This window comes from Dreissena polymorpha, chromosome 11 (genome assembly GCF_020536995.1).
Source record: "Dreissena polymorpha isolate Duluth1 chromosome 11, UMN_Dpol_1.0, whole genome shotgun sequence".
NCBI classification, from domain to species: domain Eukaryota; kingdom Metazoa; phylum Mollusca; class Bivalvia; order Myida; family Dreissenidae; genus Dreissena; species Dreissena polymorpha.
The window spans coordinates 48,342,675-48,366,366 of NC_068365.1; the positions used below are offsets into that span (position 1 = coordinate 48,342,675).

The window sequence follows — 23,692 nt, forward strand, 5'->3', positions numbered from 1 at the left end:
CGTCGTGCTAAAACCTTAACATTGGATGCACCTTGATGAGTTCTACACGCCACACCCATTTTAGGGTCACTAGTTCAAAGGTCAAGGTCACTGTGACCTTTAAAAAAAAAAAAATCTGACAAGCTTTCATCTATTCAAAAATGCACCCTTAGCCGAACGTGGCACCAATTAAGCCATGACTTTTATATTTCTTGGTTTACAAAACTGCCGACCCTAATTTTTAGAAAATGGGGAAAACAAATAAAATCGGAAAATCGTCTTTTTTTTATATATTTTATTCCTGACCGCACTGAAAAACGAGCGAAACAGAAAAAAAACGATCCGGTTCGAGTACGGTTGCGAATATAATCAAGTAAGTACAATCAACAATTGGTTCACATATATTGCAGAGATCAGGATATTTTTCAATGTGACACATTATGTACCAGTCCTTTTATGGGCACTTCCCAAAATTTATTTTGGGTAAAAATTACAGACAATAGGAACATCAGCGTCAGTAAAATGTCGACCCCATCAAAATTTATTTCCGAGTCTGTGACGCAACTATATTGTTTAACATGTTAATTATAGTTAGGAACTGTACAGAAAGTTTGGAAATCGGAACAAATAGGTATATCTCGGAAAATCATTGATAAATGTCGTTTCAATGCTTAAGGCAGAGTAATTTCGGCAAATCAGAACTCAACTTGTGTAAAACACTAGCTCAATTAACCATTAAACTCTGCCTCAGTTCTCTGCAAAAGATTCGAAGGCGGAGCTATGCACGTGCTATTATTAAATTGGAGGATTGCAATTGAGAAACAAACACACAATTTGTTCAGCATGTTGATTGCTAGACAAAGGAAGCCAACTTTGTCTGCGCGAAATATGTCGCTTTATTGCTTCAGACAGAAAGCGGCTTTCCTTTGATGACGTCAAACTGTCTACCGGTATTCACACAGACTGCAAATTTTCGGAAGACTTTAACTGACTCCTTGTTTACAATTCCAGTAAAAAAGCACTTGCTAACATTACACTTTGAATTAAATTATCAAAATAAAGCAAAAGCGAAGTTGACAAATATGATTAAATTAATTCACTTCAGTTCAAATAAGATGTTTTGCGTTGTAAATCAAAGAGTTTTCATGACAACAACAACTTTAACAAACATTACCGCGACGACACGGGGATCGATCTACCTCGATTTTTTTTCATGGACAATCTCATAAGTAGAGTAAGAGCAAACACATAATTTGTGTATAAGTAGTTTATCTTATATAAGATTTATGCAACAGGCATCGTATTGGGTAATGGTGTGCATCAAATTACGGACACGAAGCGCAGTTTTTCGTTTTTTAATGGGAGAAGAACGCATGTCATGTAATGGAGTGTTTAAAATTGCCTGATGTTACAAAAGGTGCTTTTAGGACTCATTTCATTTAAAGATATAGATGTGTTTCATTGCATTATTGATTTTTCGTCTCCGTGTTAAGGTTATAAAAGATATGTTGTCTTTGTTCTGAAATATTAGTATAACCGTTACTTTTTTTTTCCAATGAAATTTTTTTTTGGATAGCTCACCTGATTGCTCAGGTGAGCTTTTTTGACCAGTCTTTGTCCGTCTTATGTCTGTCCGTTCGTCGTCCACATTTGGTTTGGTAACACTCTAGAGGCCACATTTCATGTCCGATCTTCATGAAACTTGGTCAGAAGATTTGTCCCAATCATATCTCGATCAAGTTCGAAACTGGGTCATGCTGGGTCAAAAACTACGTCACTAGGTAAAAAAACAACCTTGTAAACACTGTAGAAGTCACATTTCATGCACAATCTTCATGTAACTTTGTCAAAATGTTTGCCTTAATGATATGTTGGTCGAGTTCAAAAGTGGTTCCGGTCCGTTAAAAAACATGGCCACCATTGAGCGGGGCAGTTTTCCTTATTTGGCTATAGAGAAACCTTGTAAATACCTCTAGAAGTCACAATTTTTGCCCAATCATCATGAAAGTTGGTCAAAACACTGGTTTTTTAGCTCACCTGATTGCTTAGGTGAGATTTTGTGACCGGTCTTTGTCCGTCGTATGTCCGTCCATCCGTCCGTCCTTCTGTCCGTCAGTAAACATTTGCTCGTTAACACTCTAGAGGCCACATTTCTTGTCCCATCTTCATGAAACTTGGTCAGAAGCTTTGTCCCAATGAAATCTCGGCCGAGTTTGAAACTGGGTTGTGCCGGGTCAAAAACTATATCACTAGGTCAAAAAAAGGAAAACCTTGTAAACACTGTAGAAGTCACATTTGATGCCCAATCTTCATGTAACTTTGTCAAAATGTTTGTCTTAATGATATGTTGGTTCAGTTCAAAAATGGTTTCGGTCCGTTGAAAAACATGTCCGCCAGGGGGCGGGGCAGAATTCCTTATATGGCTATAGAGAAACCTTGTGAACACTCTAGAAGTCACAATTTTTGCCCAATCATCATCAAACTTGGTCAAAACATTGGTTTTATTAGTATCTCGTACGAGTTCGAAAATGGTCCAGATCGGTGAAAAATCATTGCCGCCAGGGGGCGGGGCAGTTTTCTCTATATGTATATAGTGAAAACATGTGAACACTCTAGAAGTCACATTTTTGGTCCAATCTTCATGAAATTTGGTCAGAACATTTGTTTTCTAGATACGACGGTTGGGTGTGAAAATGGTTCTGATTGGTAAAATAACATGGCCGCCATGGGTGGGGGGGGGGTCATTTTCCTTATATTTATATATTAAAAAAACTTGTGAACACTCTAGAAGTCACATTTTTTGCCTAATCATCATGAAATTTTGTCTAAACATTGATTTTATAGATATCTCGGACGAGTTCGAAAGTGGTCATGATTGGTGGAAAAACATGGCCGCCATGCAGGGCAGTTTTCTCTATATGTATGTAGTGAAAACATGTGAACCGTATAGAAGAGACATTTTTTGCCCAATCTTCATGAAATTTGGTCAGAACATTTGTTTCCTGGATACCATGGTTGAGTTTTTAAATGGTATGGATCATTAAAAAACATGGCCACCAGGGGGGAGGGGTCTTGCCTTATATTTATATAGTAAAAAAGCTTGTGAACACTCTAGAAGTCACATTTTTTGCCTAATCATCATGAAATTTGGTCAAAACATTGGTTGTGTAGATATCTCGGACAAGATTGAAAATGGTCGTGATCATTTGAAAAACATGGCCGACAGGGGGTTGGGTAGTTTTCTCTATATGCATATAATGAAAACATGTGAACTGTCAAGAAGACACATTTTTTGCCCAATCTTCATGAAATTTGTTCAGAACATTTTGTTTCCTGGATATGGCGGGTGAGTTCGAAAATGGTTCGGATCATAAAAAAATCATGGCCGCCAGGGGCGTCTTTTTCCTGATATTTATATATTTAAAATGCTATTAAACACTCTTGAAGTCACATTTTTAGCTACTTCCTACGGGTCTCAGGTGAGCGCCTTAGGGCCCACCGCCCTCTTGTTTATTTTGCTACAATGCCATCCTCATTAAGTCCAGACAATTTTTACTATATATATAAGACAATTTTTAATGAACTTTCCTTAAATGATCCCAGCTTTGAGACACAGTAGCGCCAATACGTGAGCCCCTTACTTAAAGGTCAATTTGACACATAAAGGTCAAAGATGGCCGCAATAGAACTGGTCCAGACTGTAACCAGTCAAAATAACATCATAATGTCAATACCAAAAAAACATGCATGTCTTTATTTAGTAAAGAAATACATAACATTCTAATTTTGAACTTTAGTGAAAATATTTAAGAAATGACTTAAGATGTTTCTGCAATACGACCCCAGGTAATACTTCAGATCATAAAAAGCTCAACTCTTACAAGCCACATTGATGGCCATTTCATAATTCAAAGTTATTTACAAATATTATGTTAATGATATAACAATCAAGTTAAAATCTGAGTTTTTGAGGTAACAAACTGATATACTAAGTAAAATTGAAAGAATACATCGTAAACATTCATAATGTAACATTAAGGTTAAACATTTATAGAAGACTTTGCCAATAAAATGTGTGAAAGTGATATCACAGAGTAGCTGGAAACTGGATCATGTGGAATCAATGAGACTGTTTGTTAAGATTTTATAACAATACCACAATAATCTGCTTGTTGTGCAATTTTTTTTTTATCAAGTAAGCCGACTTGGAAAACCTCACATGTATTCAATACGCATTTATTTGCTTATTATAATGTTGTGTCATTGAATTGATTGTCTAATTTTTTGGCGTTTCATAGGGGCTCCCGATTGTGCAGAGACTGCTGGTGGTCTGTACACATGCTCAGTATGCAAGGCAGAGTTCTCAGAGGTGCAGGGATTCAGGAGACACCAAAGTGTACACAATGCAACAGGCATTACATCTCCAAGTCAAAATAGGCTTCAGTACAATGAGGGGTTCATTTCGTCAAGTACTAATCATGCAAGGATTTGTAGTAAAGAGCGACCACATATTTGCAACGTATGTGGAAAGGGCTTTTTTACCATAAAGACACTCAAGCAGCACATGAGTTTTCACACGGGAGAGCTGCCCTTCAGTTGCAGTGTTTGTGGAAAGGGCTTTGTCACCAAAGGCCAACTCAAGTTGCACATGAGGAGTCACACAGGAGAGCGGCCCTACAGTTGCAGCGTTTGTGGAAAGGGCTTTTATGCCAAAAACACACTCAAGCAGCACATGAGTATTCACACGGGAGAGCGGCCCTTCAGTTGCAGTGTTTGTGGAAAGGGCTTTGTCACCAAAGGCCAACTCAAGTTGCACATGAGGAGTCACACAGGAGAGCGGCCCTACAGTTGCAGCGTTTGTGGAAAGGGCTTTTATGCCAAAAACACACTCAAGCAGCACATGAGTATTCACACGGGAGAGCGGCCCTTCAGTTGCAGTGTTTGTGGAAAGGGCTTTGTCACCAAAGGCCAACTCAAGTTGCACATGAGGATTCATACAGGAGACGGGCAACACAGTTGCAGTGTTCGTGGTAAGAGTTTTATCATCAGTCCCACCTCATTGTGCATGTGAGAATACACACAGGACAACATTGTGTCCTCTTTACACTCTAGAGGCCACTTTTTTTTTCTGATCTTCATGAACTTTGGTTGAAAGATTTTTTCCAATTATATCTTGATTGAGTTCGAAACTAGGTCATGTGAGGTCAAAAACAAGGTATCTTGATTCACAGATAAGTGAACACTCATAAAGCACAATACATTCATTAAAGGGGCCTTTTTATGTATTTGTAAATTGCCAAAATTGAAAAAAGTTGTTTCAGATTGGCAAATTTTCGTTTTAGTTATGATATTTGTGAGGAAACAGTAATACTGAACATTTACCATGCTCTAAAATAGCCACTATATGCATCTTTTGATGATTTAAAAAAAATTATAAAGTGTTGCAACGCGAAACGAATTAATAATTTAGAGAGTTCTGTTGTTGTCATTATATTTTGTGAAACAACGAGGATTGTTTATATAAAGTATCAAATACATCTGGCATTGTATCCGGAAGGATGGTCGAGTGGTCTTAGTGGTAGACGTTTTATGCTCCCCGTATATATATATGGGAAGCTTATAGTTGCCAGTTTGTCCTTCCGTACGTCACACTTTTTTAACAGTTTCTCATAGCACCTTTAATACTTCACCGATCTCTTTCATATTTGGCATGTAGATACCATGCATGGACCTCTACCTTTTGATGACGCTTGAGGTCACTGGGGTCAAGGTCACCAAGGCTAATAATAGATTTTTCCATCACACTTTTGTTACAGTTTCTCATAGCACCTTCAATACTTTACCGATCTCTTTCATATTTGGCATGTAGATACCTTGCATGGACCTCTACCTTTTGATGACGTTTGAGGTCACTGGGGTCAAGGTCAAGGTCACCAAGGCTAATAATAGATTTTTCCGTCACACTTTTGTTACAGTTTCTCATAGCGCCTCTAATACATTACCGATCTCTTTCATATTTGCCATGTAGGTACCTTGCATGGACCTCTACCTTTTGATGACGTTTGAGGTCACTGGGGTCAAGGTCACCAAGGCTTATAATAGACTTTTGTTACAGTTTCTCATAGAACCTTCAATACCTTACCGATTTCTTTCATATTTGGCATGTAGATACCTTGCATGGACCTCTACTTTTTGATGTTGTTTGAGGTCACTGGGTCAAGGTCAAGGTCACCAAGGCTAATAATAGATTTTCTGTCACACTTTTGTTACAGTTTCTCATAGCACCTTCAATACTTTACCGATCTCTTTCATACTTGGCATGTACCTTGCATGGACCTCAACCTTTTGATGATGTTTAAGGTCACTGGGGTCAAAGTCACCAAGGCTAATAATAGACTTTTGTTACAGTTTCTCATAGCACCTTCAATACTTTACCGATCTCTTTTAGATTTGGCATGTAGATACCTTGCATGGACCTCTACCTTTTGATGACGTTTGAGGTCACTGGGTCAAGGTCAAGGTCACCAAGGCTAATAATAGATTTTTCCGTCACACTTTTGTTACAGTTTATTATAGCACCTTCAATACTTTACCGATCTCTTTCATATTTGGCATGTAGGTAAATTGCATGGACCTCTACCTTTTGATAACGTTTAAGGTCACTGGGGTCAAGGTCACTGAGGCTAATATTAGATTTTCTCAAGTTCTCACTTTTTTCCACACAATTGACCCATATTTCGACAAAGCATCATTGGGGAGCATCCATCAGTTTTACTGATATCCTTGTTACTACAGGACTCCAGGGGTCAGTGGTTCAAGCCCTGCTGAGGGTTACCTTTTTGTTCCCTTCCGGTTTCACCGGAGGGGACTTACGGTTTGCGCTCTGTGAGTCTGTCTCTCCATCAGTCTGTCACACTTTTCTGGATCCTGCGATAACTTTAAAAGTTTTTAATATTTTATTATAAAGCTTGAAACATATATAGATGGCAATAAGGACATTATGCATGTCATTTCTTTTTGTTCCTACGTCATAAATTCTGGTTGTTATGGCAACAAATAATTTATTTTTTATTTCTGACAATGGTGGAGCCAGTAGGGTACACATATTGCTTGGCAATATCAACTTTTTCTTACCGACTTTTTGTTGTTTCGACAACGGTCCCTTCAGTCTGCAAGATTATAGGGTGTAGTTTTCTGGAATAAAAAGATGGCGGCTATTATAAATATTTACGATTACGCAATGATTTTTTTTCAATTTAGCAGCCATTTAGCGTTGTATCAATGTATACCATGCACAAACTTTTTTATTTGAAATTTGGAGGTAAAAATCCGCGCGCTATACAAGGGAAAATACGGTAGTCTTCTTCTTTTTTTTTTTTTTTTTAATTTTATTCTTTACTTTTTACTGGAGCTTTTTATGTCCAATGTTAACATTTATCAGTATGAAGCATTTAATGTCAAACTTCAAAACTTGCCAAAATCTGTGAAAAGGCCCTTTTAAGATGAAAACATCAAAAATCTTCTTTTTTACATTTCGTTGTAGTTACGACATGTGTGAGGGCACAGTAATCCTGAACATTTACCATGCTCTTATATATCCATTATATGCATCTTTTGACAATTTAAAAACCTGAAAATTATAAAGCATTGCAATGCAAAATGATTGAACAATTTGGAGAGTTCTGTTGTTGTCATTATATTTTGAGATACTACGATGATTGCTTACATGTATATAAAGTATAAAATACATCATTCAGTGTACAATGTATAAACACAGATGGCCGATTGCTATAAGCGATAGACTTTTACTCCAGGGGTCAGTGGTTCGAGCCTAGTTGAGGATTACTTTTTATGTCACCCGCCCACTTAAGTGGGGCACATATTATTTTTGCCTTGTCTGTTGGTTGGCTGGTACGTTTGTGTGTTTGTTTGCTCCAATTTTAACATTTGTCATAACTTTTGCAATATTGAAGATAGCAACTTCATATTTGGCATGCATGTGTATCTCATAGAGCTGCACATTTTGAGTGGTGAAAAGTCAAGGTCAAGGTCATTCTCCAAGGACAAATGTCAAGTATATGGGTCAAAATCGCTCATTTAATGTACACTTTTGCAATATTGAAGATAGAAACTTGATATTAATAGCATGCATGTGTATCTCATGGAGCTGCACATTTTGAGTGGTGAAAGGTAAAGGTCATCCTTCAAGGTAAAAGGTCAAATATATGGGGACATAGTGTTTCACAAACACATCGCTTGTTTTTCATTCTTTAATTTTATTCTTGTTTTTTTACTGAAGTGTTTTAGATCCAGTGTTTACATTTATCAATATAAAGCTTTTAATGACAAATTTTAATACATGTCAAACTCTGTGAAAAGGCCACTTTGATTTGCCAAACTCTCTGAAAAGGCCACTTTGATATTTAGTGTATAACATCCCTGAAACTGCAAGAGACATGGACATTATATTTCATGGATAACAAAACTAACCATGACCAATTGGTCACATGCCTTACATAGACTTATATATTTAATAAGTTAAAAATTGTAGTCTCTGAAACCACAAGTGTAAGGGGTTTGATATTTGGTGCCCTCCACTAATTCTGCTCAAATTATGCCCCTGTGGTCAATATTGGCCCAACTCTAAGGGTTACTTGTGGTTTTTTTTTAGCTCACCTGAGCACAATGTGCTCATGGTGAGCTTTTGTGATCGCTTTTTGTCCGTCGTCCGTTGTGTGTGGTGCGTTGTGCGTCGTCAACATTTGCCTTGTTAACTCTCTAAAGGCCACATTTATTGTCCAATCTTCATGAAATTTGGTCAGAAGATTGGTTTCAATGATATCTTGGATGAGTTCAAAAATGGTTACGTTTGCTTGAAAAACATGGCTGCCAAGGGGCCGGGCATTTTTCCTTATATGGCTACATGTATATATGGCTATAGTAAAATCTTGTTTACACTCTAGAGGCCACATTTATTGTCTAATCTTCATAAAACTTGGTCAGAAGATTCATCCAAATAATGTCTTGGACGAGTTCGAAAATGATGCCATTTGGTTGAAAAACATGGCCGCCAGGGGGCGGGGCATTTTTCCTTATATGGCTATAGTAAAACCTTGTTAACACTCTAGAGGCCACATTTATTTTCCGATCTTCATGAAACTTGCTCAGAAGATTTGTCCCACTGATATCTTGGATGAGTTTAAAAATGGTAACCTTTGCTTAAAAAACATGGCTGCCAAGGGGCGGGGCATTTTTCCTTATATGGCTATATCTGGATTATGGCTATAGTAAAATCTTGTTAACACTCTAGAGGCCACATTTATTTTCCAATCTTAATGAAACTTGGTCAGAAGATTCATCCCAATAATATCTTGGATGAGTTCGAAAATGATGCCAATTGGTTGAAAAACATGGCCGTCAGGGGGCGGGGCATTTTTCCTTATTTGGCTATAGTAAAACCATGTTAACACTCTAGAGGCCACATTTAGTGTCCAATCTTGATGAAATATGGTCAGAAGATTTGTCTTAATGATATCTTGGATGAGTTCAAAATGGTTGCGTTTGCATGAAAAACATGGCCGCCAAGGGGCGGGGCATTTTTCCTTATATGGCTATATAAGGCTATAGTAAAATCTTGTTAATAGTCTAGAGGCCACATTTATAGTCCAATCTTCATGAAACTTGGTAAGAAAAGAGTTAAAAAATGATGCCAGTTGGTTGAAAAACATGGCCACCACGGGGGCGGGGCTATTTTCCTTTTATGGCTATAGTAAAACCTTGTTAACACTCTAGAGGTCACATTTATTTTCCGATCATCATGAAACTTGGTCAGAAGATTTGTCCCAATGATATCTTGGATGAGTTCGAAAATGGTTTTGGTTGCTTTAAAAACATGGCCACAAGGGGCGGGGCATTTTTTTTTATGTGGCTATATATGGCTTTAGTAAAACCTTGTTTACACTCTAGAGGCCACATTTAGTGTCCAATCTTCATGAAATTTGGTCAGAAGATTGGTCTCAATGATATCTTGGATGAGTTTGAAAATGGTTATGTTTGCATGAAAAACATGGCCGCCAAGGGGCGGGGCATTTTTCCTTATATGGCTATATAAGGCGATAGTAAAATCTTGTTAACACTCTAGAGGCCACATTTATAGTCTGATCTTTATGAAACTTGGTCAGAAGATTCATCCTAATAATATCTTGGACGAGTTCAAAAATGATGCCGGTTGGTTGAAAAACATGGCCACCATGGGGGCGGGGTTATTTTCCTTATATGGCTATAGTAAAACCTTGTTAACACTAGAGGTCACATTTATTTTCCGATCATCATGAAATTTGGTCAGAAGATTTGTCCCAATGATATCTTGCATGAGTTCGAAAATGGTTTTGGTTGCTTTAAAAACATGGCCACAAGGGGCGGGGAATTTTTCCCTATATGGCTATATATGGCTATAGTAAAACCTTGTTAACACTCTAGAGGCCACATTTAGTGTCCAATCTTCATGAAATTTGGTAAGAAGATTGGTCTCAATGATATCTTGGATGAGTTCGAAAATAATTATGTTTGCTTGAAAAAAATGGCTTTCAAGGGGCGGGGCATTTTTCCTTATATGGCTATAGTAAAATCTTGTTAAGACTCTAGAGGCCACATTTACTGTCTGATCTTCATGAAACTTGGTCAGAAGATTCATCCCGATAATATCTTGGACGAGTTCAAAAATGATGCCTGTTGGTTGAAAAACATGGCTGCCAGGGGGCGGGGCATTTTTCCTTATATGGCTATAGTAAAACTTTGTTAACACTCTAGAAGCCACATTTATTTTCCGATCTTTGTGAAACTTGGTCAGAAGATTTGTCCCAATAATATCTTGTTATCTCAGGCCCTCTTGTTATAATATTAATATGATTTATATATTTCTCATATTAAATACTGTCTAAGACCACATTTAGGTTATGTGGACCAAAGTAAAGAAACCTAGATCATCACACATTTTACACATAACAGGTTATTTTCATCATGTATCATGAGGGCAACTTAGGGTTTAAGGCCCTCTTGCTTTAAGAACCCTGTCCCTTTGGTCAAAACTTAGTACACCAAATAGGTAACATTTTTTAGCTCACCTGATGGTGATGGATTGTAGGCAGTACATTTTCTTTGTGTGTCATCATCTTTTTGCTTGTTTTTATTCTAGCGACAACATTTGTGATCAAATCTCGAAACTTGGTTTAAATGTTCATCCTAAATATATTCTTTGCCCAGTTTGAATCTAAGGTTACTTCTGTAAAGCCCACATTGATGACTGCATATTGATGACCTTGGAATGAATGTATATCTTGTTGACAGCTAGGCTAAGTTTAAATCTAGGTCACATGCATCCAAAAACAAAGTTAGCAAGTCCTGTAGATGCCACATTTATAAGACAATCTTGATGAAACTTGTCCAAAATGAGTTTTATGACAATATCTAGGTCAAGTTCCATTCTGGGTCAATGGTATTCCACATCATGGTCACCAGGTGAAATCTTAGGAAAACCGTGTTACCACTACTTAGACGGTTCACGCAATCTGCATATATTATGGTAACATGGTATATCTAGTCAAGGTCTTGTTCGAGTTTCAATCTGTGTTATGTTTGTCAGAAATCTAGGTTTCTTGGTAAAATCCTATAAAAACCTTGTGAAACCCCATTGTGTGCATTGTGTGCAGAATGTTTTTATCTTATCTTGAAAAAAAATCTAGTCAAAATTCTAATCTGGGTTACCTTTGTTCAAGCATCTGTTTGCCAGTTCAAGTCTTAGAAAATCCACATTTATGAATTGATCTTTCTGATAATTGGCCAGAATTCATATCTTGACAATAGCTTTGCGATGCTTCAATCTGAATCACATGGAGTAAAAAAATAGATCACAGGTTCAAGTAAAAGGATGATTGGTGTACCTTGAACTTAGGTGAGCTCATCAGGTCTGTCATGGGTCTCTTGTTTATTTTACGTCAAAATATATCATTAAGATAGTTCTCTGTTAATCTTTAATAGCGTATGTTTATAAACTCAAAGTAATTGCATGATATGTTTTGCATTTCCTACATAACACAAACTGACTCTGACTATATATTTATTCGGCAATGCATATTTAAAGCTCACTTGAGCAGTACCAGCTGCTGATGAGCTTCTGTTTTCATCTTTTATTTGTTGTTTGTCGTGAATTCTTCATGGTCAACATTTAGATTGTGAGAGCATTTGTCTCAATGATAGCTCAAAACTGGGTCACATGGGGTAAAAAACTTGGTCACTAGGGAAATTAAAGACGAACAGTCTGCACAGGCTAATCAGGGATGACACTTTCCACTTAAAGTGGATTTTTGCTAAGAAGAGATCTTTAAACGAAAAGTACCATAAAAGTGTAAATTGTCGTTCCTGATTAGCCTGTGTGAACTGAACGCACAGGTTTATCCGGGAAAGACTTTATGCACATGCATGAAACCCTATTTTCACAAAGCACAGCTCATTTGTTTGTACCCAATTATAATGAAACGTGCTGAGAAATTGTGTTCCTATGATATTTCTGGCTAGCCAGAAAATGTATTTTGTCCTTTGAAAAACATGAGAGGGTAGAGCAGGTTTAATTATATAGTACCTGTATTTTAAAATCCTGCCGAACACTGAAGAAGTCTCATGTTTCCCAAATCATCACGATACTTTCTCAGATTTTAATAGAAACTTAAGATTGAACAATGTAATCACTCAAATGATTTTAAAACAATACAAAACTAAAGTTTAAGCTATTTTGGGTAACACATGAATCAGAATAACACAAGAGTAAAACATTACCAAAGTTTGATATGCTTGCATCTAAAAGAAGATTTTGTCTTCAAATGAAATTCTTTAGTGCACTGGTCCCTCTGTACGTGCATACAAGTATCCCCATACATACCAAATTTTTTTTAGCTCACCTGAGCACAACGTGCTCATGGTTAGCTATTGTGATCGCCTTTTGTCCGTCGTGCGTCTGTCGTCAACATTTGCCTTGTGAACACTCTAGAGGCCACATTTATTGTCCGATCTTCATGAAACTTGGTCAGAACATTTGTCCCAATGATACCTCGACCGAGTTCGAAACTGGGTCATGCTGGGTCAAAAACTAGTTCACTAGGTCAAAACAAAGAAAAACCTTGTGAACACTGTAGAAGTCACATTTGATGCCCAATCTTCATGTAACTTTGTCAAAATGTTTGTCTTAATGATATGTTGGTTGAGTTCAAAAATGGTTTCGGTCCATTGAAAACATGGCAGGGACGGGGCAGTATTCCTTATATGGCTATAGAGAAACTTTGTGAACACTCTAGAACGCACAATATTTGCCCAATGATCATGAAACTTGGTCAAAACATTGGTTTGATTGATATCTCGGACGAGTTCGAAAATGGTCCAGATCGGTGAAAAATCATGGCCGCCAGGGGGCGGGGCAGTTTTGTCTATATGTATATAGTGAAAACATGTGATCGCTCTAGAAGTCACATTTTTGGTCCAATCTTCATGAAATTTGGTCAGAACATTTGTTTCCTGGATATGACGGTTGAGTTTGAAAATGGTTCAGATCGGTAAAAAAACATGGCCGTCAGGAGGCAGGGCAGTTTTGCTTATATGGCTATAGTTAAACCTTGTTAACACTCTAGGAGTCACATTTATTGTCCAATCTTCATGAAACTTGCTCTGAACATTTGTTTTTATGATAGCTAGGCTGAGTTTGAAAATAGTTTTGGTCTGTTGAAAAATAGGGCGAGGCAGCTTTGCTTATATGGCTATAGTGAAACCTTGTTAACACTCTAGAAATAACATTTAAAGCCCAATCTTCTTGGAACTTGGTCCGAAGATTTGTTGTATTGATAGCTTGGCTGTGTACGAAAATGGTTACGGTTTGTTGAAAAACATGGCCGCTAGGGTAGCGGCAGTTTTAATAATATGACTATATTAAAACCATGTTAACACTCTAGTTGTAATGCGGATATTGGTGCACAATGATGATGATGATGATGATGATGATGATGATTATGATGATACTGGTAATGGATTCAGAAACATTAACTACAACCCAAATATCTAATTATAATTATTGCATTACTCAAATTAATTATTGCCATTACTTATGATTGTTATCTACCGGTATATCTTTGCAGAAATTTAACATATTGGTAAAACCAATAAAACAACAAGAAGTGTTACATATGAATCTTAGTTGACTTTTCATTCACTTATCCTAGGCTACTCTCTATAAAACTCATTTATAACTGTGCTTGCATTGTTGCCAGGTGGTAATTGTGTAACACTCCTGGAAATTGACCCCAATTAACTGGCACTTTCATCAAAGACCTTTGTGTTGATGTTAGATGGAAACCATTCATTAGATAGATAAGACATTACAACTTGAAATGTTTTACCCCTACAATTTTCAGTTAGTCAGTAGTTTGTGTGTGATTATGAAAGATTTGCGATTTTAGCAGGTTTTATTGTTGTAAGGCGAGTCCTAAAATTGTTCCAGTTGTTTAAAAACACTTTGTCAAAAATGTGAACAATTTGGTAGTAAAAAAACAACAACTTATCACATCTTTTAAGAAGCACAAACAGCTGTTTGAAGAAAAGTTGATTTGCATTTGTTTTTCAAAAATAATGTATTTATGCTACAGATTTTTTGTGCATTTAAATTACAAAAAATTTGATAGTTGTTTTGATATGATACATTTTCAAATGTCTTGTGTGTGTTTACTTCTATATTTGCACACATTTATAACTATAAGAAAGATCAAGTGATGTTTTGTTCTGTAAAAGAAGATCAATATTGAATTTCTAGTAGCTGTACATATTCTCATACTCATTGACTTTTTTATAAATGACTTTGATATATAATAACAATTCAACATATTTTATTTAATTATGCAAAAACTTTTTTACAAAAACACAATCTCTTTAACAAATACGGTTGTTTTCAGTATCAAAAAGTGTTCTTGCTAAACAGATTGTAAACAGTCATCTCCTATAAGATGCGTAGATGCTTTTCTCATGATCTCAAATTTGGACAACAATTTGTTGAAAAATTTACTTCCATTTTCTTATGCTGATGCTCATTATTAAATTATTGTCCTCATATTACTTTTATCCAAAATAATAGCTTTGTCGCAATGGGTAACAAATGTCTATTTAAAAAAAATTAAACACACACACACAAAACTACTAATAGCGCATATATTTTTATATCTGCCGAAACAGCAAACCTTTTCTTTTCACAAAAAACAACGTTAACAACCCTTGTTTCCTGGATACGACGGTTGAGTTCAAAAATGGTTTTGATCCATCTAGTAACATGACTGCCAGGGGGGGGGGGGGGTCATTTTCCTTATATTTATATACTGAAAAAGCCTGTAAACTCTCTAAAAGTCACATTTTTTGGACAATCATCATGAAACTTGGTCAAAACATTGGTTTTATTGATATGTCGGATGAGTTTGAAAATGGTCGTGATCAGTGGAAAAACATTGCCGCCAGGGGATGGGGCAGTTTTCTCTATATGTTTGTAAGAAGCATTTTCCCTCGATATATATTAAAAAAAATCTGGGTATTTAAAACATGGCCGCCAGGGTGGGTGGGGTAATTTTCTAAATAGACCTATTTTGAATACTTTGGAACACCTTATTTTTAAAGTCAGTCTTGTCATACTAATAACTTAAGATATTTGCTGAAGAGTTTAAATCTTTGTTTCTTTCCATCTAAGTCTCTCAGGTGAGCGACCCAGGGCCCTTTGGGGCCTCTTGTTTAGTCAAGTTCTTGACAATAGATTTACCATCAATAAGACAATAATTAATTAACTTCCTTAAATGATCACAGCGTTGAGATCCAGTTTCATATGCAATAACAGAATCCCTAATGCAAAGGTCAACGTCATACTTTGAAGTCAAATGTCAAATGCATGTCCGCCTTTAATGAAGCTTTTATAGTCTTTAACCATTTTCATCTGTATGTCATTAAGGGGTAATAGGAACTTGGTTAGTAAGGGAATTTAAACAAATCATACCAAACCCTGGATAATTCTCATTGTTGTGTAATATTTATGAAACTTTGTGAAAACTTTCATTTCAATTACAGGATATCACTTAAGATTAAGTCTATGAAACCCACATTGAATATCCATTCTTCATGAAAATAATTAAAAAGTTCTCTCAATGATATAACGATCAAGTTCAGACCTGATTAATATGTGGTCAGAAAAAAGTTCACTTGGTAAAATTGAAAAAAAACAACTTTTAAAGCTGTGTGAAGTGGGATAAAATTTTTATCTTTATAAGCGTTAGTCTTAATATTTGTGGCAGGGGTATTGCAACCTTTTTCGAAAAACTGGTTGATATTGGAGAAAACTGATTTAAATTTTTTTTTTTTATTATAATTGCTATTTTGGCAGTTGGTGGGATTAATTTGTCTTATAAAGAAATAAGTATTACTACGCTTGCTTTGATTACCTCATGGACATTTATAAATGAAGCATCTATGTGAAATTGGTTGTTATTATGTTGTTGCAGCATATCAGTGCAGCGTATGTGGAAAAGACTTTGATAAAGCCTACAAGCTCAAAAGGCATATGAATATTCACACGGGAGAGTGGCCTCACAGTTGCAGTGTTTGCGGAAAGGGTTTTCTCTGCAAATCATACCTCACTAATCATAAGAGGATTCACACAGGAGAGTTGCCTTACAGTTGCAGTGTTTGCGGAAAGGAGTTTTCCTGCAAATCATACCTCACTAAGCATATGAGGATTCACACAGGAGAGTTGCCTTACAGTTGCAGTGTTTGCGGAAAGGACTTTTTCTGCAAATCATACCTCACTAATCATATGAGGATTCACACAGGAGAGTTGCCTTACAGTTGCAGTGTTTGCGGAAAGGAGTTTTTCTTCAAATCATACCTCACTAATCATATGAGGATTCACACAGGAGAGCGGCCTCACAGTTGCAGTGTTTGTGGAAAGAGGTTTGTCTACAAATCAAACCTCAGTCAGCATATGAGGATTCACACAGGAGAGCGGCCTCACAGTTGCAGTGTTTGTGGAAAGAGGTTTGTCTACAAATCATACCTCAGTCAGCATATGAGAATTCACACAGGAGTGGGGCCTCACAGTTGCAGTGTTTGTGGAAAGAGGTTTGTCTGCAAATCATACCTCAGTCAGCATATGAGAATTCACGCAGGAGAGGGGCCACACTGTTGCAGTGTTTGCGGAAAGAGGTTTGTCTACAAATCATACCTCAGTCAGCATATGATGATTCACACAGGAGAGGGGCCTCCCAGTTGCAGTGTTTGTGGAAAGAGGTTTGTCTACAAATCATACCTCAGTCAGCATATGAGGATTCACACAGGAGTGGGGCCTCACAGTTGCAGTGTTTGCGGAAAGGAGTTTTTCTTCAAATCATACCTCACTAATCATATGAGGATTCACACAGGAGAGCGGCCTCACAGTTGCAGTGTTTGTGGAAAGTGGTTTGTCTACAAATCATACCTCAGTCAGCATATGAGGATTCACACAGGAAAGGGGCCTCACAGTTGCAGTGTTTGTGGAAAGAGGTTTGTCTTCAAATCATACCTCACTAAGCATATGAGTATTCACACAAGAGAACGGCCTCACAGTTGCAGTGTGTGTGGAAAGAGCTTTGTCAGCAAATGCAAACTCAAGCATCACATGCAATGCCATACCGACGAAAAACCTTACCAATGTTCCCAGTGCGGATTGAAGTACAGCCTAAAAGGACTTTTATATAGACATTTACGCTATAGCCACACTGAGGAAGGCAGATATGAGTGTCTTGTCTGCAAGAAAAAATGTGAGAATTCTGTATCATTAATCGCTCATAAAATCTATCATCATGGTGGAGATAATAACTAATGCATGCTGTGCACAGTTTAAAATAAATTTGTAATCACTAATGGTTCATGCACATTGATGGGCATATATAAGTAAATGAAGGTTGTGCAATCTGTCAATCATGTTGTATTATGTCAGGGCATTGGTTCCCACAGATAATTGTTCCTACGGTAACTTTGACACAGGCGGACATTTGTTCTTACCCTGTTTTGACAAAACGGAAATTCGTTACATTTGCTATTTCGACAACCCGCACATTGGTTTCTGCATTACTTTGACAGCTCGGACATTTATTCCTACATTATGTTGACCACAGGGTACCTGGACATTGGTTCATACATTATATTGACACGCTTGACATTGCTACCTACAACTGTTTCATTTGTCGATGTTGTCGATGTTGTTATGTTGAGACTGGCATATCAGCTCACTGTCCAGTATAATAGGCAGGTTATTCCCGCATGCAGCTATCTATAGTCTGTATCTAATTACACTATGCAACATCCCTTTTGTTTTGTTAAGAAGGACATTTCTCATCAATTAAAGTATGTTATAATATATTTACAACCAATTAACACACACACACACACACACACACACACACATATACAGAGATCATATTTTCCCGCAACATCAATCGGTCTGGATTTAAATGGGGAAAAAGTATCCGAAAATTTACATGCGAAATCATGAAAAATGCATTATTATATATAGCATTGATTTTTCCATTCACTTAAATTCTTAATGCACTTAATAAACGTACATGTTAAATTCCCTTTGGCATTTTTTTTCATACGAGTTTTCTCAATTGGTTTTATCATTTGCTATATCATTGTTTTTTCGTGTGCTGTTTTCAACAGACATTTTATTCATCGTTGTCAACTAGTATAAATCTGCCCAAGTCGTAAACGATGTTTTAAATCGTTGTCAACTCGATAATAGCTTACAAACATGCTCGGAAATAAACACGTCTGTGCGCAGGTTGGCTACTGACATCAACAAAACCAAATAATTGTTTTTTACTTTTATCTCAGATATTATCAAATTTATTACCGTTCAAAGTGATAACAATACATTTATAAAACATAACGAAACAACGCAATAGTAATCGTTTGCGTAATACATAAAAACAAATAAATATTTAGGACTAGGCAACAGGATATAATACAATCATACATGAAAGTCATTAATAATGATAAGATACAGATAAGATTTATTTCTACTAGTTTTTATATAATATAAAAATGTTGTGCATGAAGCCGCTGACCTGGATCTATACGTAGATCTAAAAAACTGCCATGCGAGCATAAAACTAAAAAGAAACGAAACACAAAATGTGGTACCGCTAAGAAAGTGAGTAAAAACGAAGTATCAGATCGAATCAATTTCGGAGCAAACTGGTCAGCAGCTTCCTCACAATAAAAGGTTGCAAGAACATATATGCATTTCAGCACAAGCAACAGGCAATAAAAAATATTTAAACAATAAAACTCAGCAAGGCAATCTTGACATACAATACAAAAACACAAAAAAGTTTAAAAAGCGCAAAAAGCACCAAAAGCACAAAAAGCATGAACAAATAATGAATAGCAAATGTACACAATCCTGTAATTGTCTGCAAATCTTCGACACGATGAACACTATGGGATTACATGTTTATTAACTTATCAAGCTTGTTGTTGTTGCAAAATATTTGCCGATTCTTCACTGAACGCCACTTCTTGTAAATAACCTCGGGCTCGAATGCAGACAAGTCAGGGCCATTGATGGCAACGCGCATTAAATGGTCAAGATTTTCTAAACCCATTCTGCATCTCAGACAAGTTTTTATGAGGTTTTGAGCTGAAAAACTTCTTTCACAGTCTACTGTACTTACGGGGAGCACCCTGCAAATGGCAAAAAGCCCCATCATGTTTGGGAACTTTGCCCACATCTCTTCTTGAGACAGTATTTTGTCTGCAAGCCCCTCGAATGGTGAGGTTTGAGGTCAAACATGTGATTTTTGAACATAGAAAAATCTCTGAGGGCTCCCTCTTCACAAACGGGCGGCGATTTACCACCGCTCTCTTTTCCAAAATGCGTCAAAAGCACAGATTCGCTCATTGCCGTGACAAATAAATATATATATATATATTCTACATGATCGTGTCTGATAAGGGGAAATGGGCTTATCTGCAGGTACACAGGGATGTTTAATATTCAACACACTATGGTGTGTTGGTTGTTCACCTGTTTATCAGTGCTTGAATGATTTCTGGCCAATACATCATGTGTGAAATCTGATACATCTTGGAAACCCTCATTGGTTCTGATGAGGTAGTGGCGATTTCTCCTGTATACCTGGCCAAAGGTGTTTGTATTAATGTTAGGGATAGCATTGGGCATTTTGATAACCTTAGCTGGTTTCCAGTGTTTCCCTACTTGCAACCTCACAGACTCATTCACATGTAATCTGGGGAGTAGTTTTGCGGTTTTGTCACATTTGTTCTTTTTTTAGCTAACCTGATTGCTCAGGTGAGCTTTTGTGATCGGTCTTCGTCCGTCGTCTGTCAGTCCGTCCTTCTTCCACATTTGGTTTGTAAACACTCTAGAGGCCACATTTCTTGTCTGATCTTCATGAAATTTGGTCAGAATATTTGTCCCAATGATATCTCGATCGAGTTCGAAACTGGGTCATGCTGGGTCAAAAACGAGGTCACTAGGTCAAAAAAAGAAAAACCTTGTAAACACTGTAGAAGTCACATTTTATGCCCAATCTTCATGTAACTTTGTCAAAATGTTTGTCTTAATGATATGTTGGTTGAGTTCAAAAGTGATTCTGGTCCGTTGAAAAACATTGCCGCCAGTGGGCGGGGCAGTTTTCCTTATTTGGCTATATAGAAACCTTGTAAACACTCTAAGAGGCCACATTTCTTGTCCGATCTTCATGAAACTTGGTCAGAAAATTTGTCCTAATGATGCCTTAATCGAGTTCAAAACTGGGTCATGTTTGGTTAAAAACTAGGTCACTAGGTAAAAAAAAAGAAAAACCTTGTAAACACTGTAGAAGTCACATTTCATGCCCAATCTTCATGTAACTTTGTCAAAATGTTTGTCTTAATGATATGTTGGTTGAGTTCAATAAGATGAGCGAACTAGGGCCATCTTGGCCCTCTTGTTTAGAAGTTTGAATTGAAGATCGGACAACATCTGGGCTAACGACTTTGGGAAGAAGCAGGGGAATCATTGTAGGCATACCTAGTTCTTTTACTCATTAGCAACTGCACGGGTTATATTGCAATCTGAAAGTGGAGTGTAATTATACTCTAGCAAGGCTAAGTTTGGCTTATGGTCACTGTCTTTTGCTTTATGTAACAGTCGTTTTACAGTCTGCACTGTCTGTTCAGCAAATTCCGTTGGATCCTGGATGATGTGGACTAGATATGACATGCTCTAAGTTTACAAAATTTCGAAATATTTCCGATTTATACTGAGGTCCATTGTCACTGAAAATACGCATCGGAATGCAATGGGTACTGAAGCGTGAGTTCAGTTTTCTGACAATTATTGTGGACAACATGTCCGGAAGTTTTATTTTAAAGTATCTGCTGTAGTAGTCAACTAGGAGCAAATTGTCATCCATCAAAATGGAATATGTCTGTGGCAACATCCAGCCAAGGACCCTGTGGAATTTCATGTGGTGTTAACGGTTCTTTTTGGTTTGAGTTCCTGTGCAATAAGAAAATTGTTAAGCTCATTATATAATCATTGATTTGCTTGCACATTCCTGACCAGAATATAAATACTTTGGCTATTTGTGTGCTTTTTTCAATGCACATGCGATCTAAATGGACTTTATCTAGCATGTGTGGTCGGACTAGCTTGGGAATGATCAGTCTCTGCCCTCTAAAAATTCAGTAATCTGTTGTAGAAAGTTCGTCCCTGTAATTGAAGTACTCCTGTTCCAATGCAGGGCCATCTGACTTAGAATTAGGCCATCCTTTAAGTATATTTTGTTTCAGGGCAATCATCTGCAGGTCAGGTCTTTCTCGTTTCTCACGTTTGCTTTAGACTTCAGACAGTATAGGTCATGCTGTAGAGCACCGTGTGAACATGTAGACATAGGCCTTCGCGTTCAGAAAGGTCTGGCATTGGCTGTCGTGACAGGAAATCACCGATGGGAACTTTTTTCCCGCTCACATGTCTTACGTCAAGGTCATATTTTTGCAAACTAAGCATCATCCTTTGCAAACGAGGTGGTGCTGCATGTAATTGACCTTTCGACAGCGAGAGTGAAGCCACGCCCCCCCCGATTTCAAGGGAGGTCACTCCCCCGAAGTCCGTCATAAAAATGGCTACGCGAATCGGTAATCGGTACGTTGGAAGATATTCCCGATGATTTCGGTCAAAATTTCATGAATTTTTTCTTTTGCTATCATGTTTTATTTAAAATGTGTTAAATGTAATGTATCAAACGGGTGTTTAGCTCCGCTCAAAGATAATGTACCAGAAAGGCTGTTTACAAAAAAGGCCTTCCCAAAAAGGCCGCATAAGTGAACCAAAAAGGCCTCATGGTATACCAGGAAGACCATACAATTTTTTTATTGTCATTTAATAGTTTCGCTGAATATAATAATCATATCTATAAAATAGTCATAACTTTTTTATTAGTCTACGTAAAAGCCGTTAATTTTATAATCTAGTCGGCAAAATTATCGCATACAGTATGAATTGTTCGTTTGTCACAATACTTCTCCTTGAGAAATAGATGCTTCAGTTTTTCTTTATTAAAAGCCGTTTATTTTGCAACCGATGGCAACATCGCAAATGTGGCACAGGTAAGTAAATTTTTTATATAAAAAGACAAAGAACGTTTTTATTGAAATCCGAAATAACACATATCTACAATGCGTTTGGTCAAAATGAGCCATGAGCATTGTTATAATCGTATAACATAGTCAATGTCGTCAAAAAAGTAACATACCCAATATATTATTATATATTATTAATTTCCTCTTAAATTTTAATTTGCAATGTTTAAAATATAAGAAGTTGAACGAATTTTCATGTACAAAAAACCCTCGCTAATCAGACTGGGTATCCAAGGTCAAGGGTCATTTACAGTTTGCGGCATCTGTTTTGATAACGGATTAGTATCTGTTTTGATAACGGATTAATAGAAAGCCCGCTTATGGTGTAAAATGACACTTATTGGCACCTATTGATAATTACTTCCGCATTTTAAAATAGTTTCTTAACTTTTTACGATATAAAACTAGCTACATTAAAGTTGGAAGACTTAACGCGAAAGAAATAAAAATGCTTTATTCTGTATGTAATATTATTAACAATTAAAACTGATTGTCTTTATAATTACGCATTGCATTAGCATTACAAATATATTTAGCAAAGTTTATATTGTCTTTTTTATAAGCCGACTGCATTAGAATGTCAAATTTATTTAACGTTGGCCACCTTTGAAAATATGGTTTGAAACGTTCCTTTCTATAGAGGACAAACAAGTAAAAAGTGATACTCGTTTTCTATAGCGTGTCCGTTGCAAAACTTACATTTTCTATTTTCGCGTAGTATCTTATTATAACGACCTTAGAACAAACGTAGAGGTGTTTTGCTTTCGGGCGATTGCTTAATATGTTGAGATTAAGCTGTTCGTGTGGACGACCGCAAAGACGAATCCAACGATTGCATTTTTCAATATTAGTACCCGGTTTAGGGAACGGAAAAAAACGTTTAAAACACAGAATTACGTATAAGCTTATGTGTCGGACAACGGCGAGTTTGACGGACAAAATGGCGGATACAAACGGGCCT

General features: G+C 36.9%; 2 protein-coding genes across 4 annotated transcripts in view; both read left to right on the forward strand.

Annotated features, from left to right (window-relative positions):
• LOC127851848 (uncharacterized) overlaps positions 1 to 23,692 on the forward strand; it is a 425,589-nt gene that overhangs the window by 135,758 nt on the left and 266,139 nt on the right. The gene's annotated exons all lie outside the window — the stretch shown is intronic.
• Positions 1 to 23,692, forward strand: part of LOC127851823 (zinc finger protein 260-like) — a 78,780-nt gene that overhangs the window by 23,919 nt on the left and 31,169 nt on the right. The window contains exons 3-4 of one of the 2 annotated variants that reach the window (XM_052385749.1): positions 4,278 to 5,009; positions 16,548 to 17,943. In XM_052385749.1, coding sequence (XP_052241709.1) covers positions 4,278 to 5,009; positions 16,548 to 17,902 — 2,087 coding nt within the window. In that variant the 3' untranslated portion in view covers positions 17,903 to 17,943. Of the gene's footprint in view, positions 1 to 4,277; positions 5,010 to 16,547; positions 17,944 to 23,692 lie in introns of those variants that run through there. The other variant, XM_052385750.1, reaches the window with a different exon arrangement.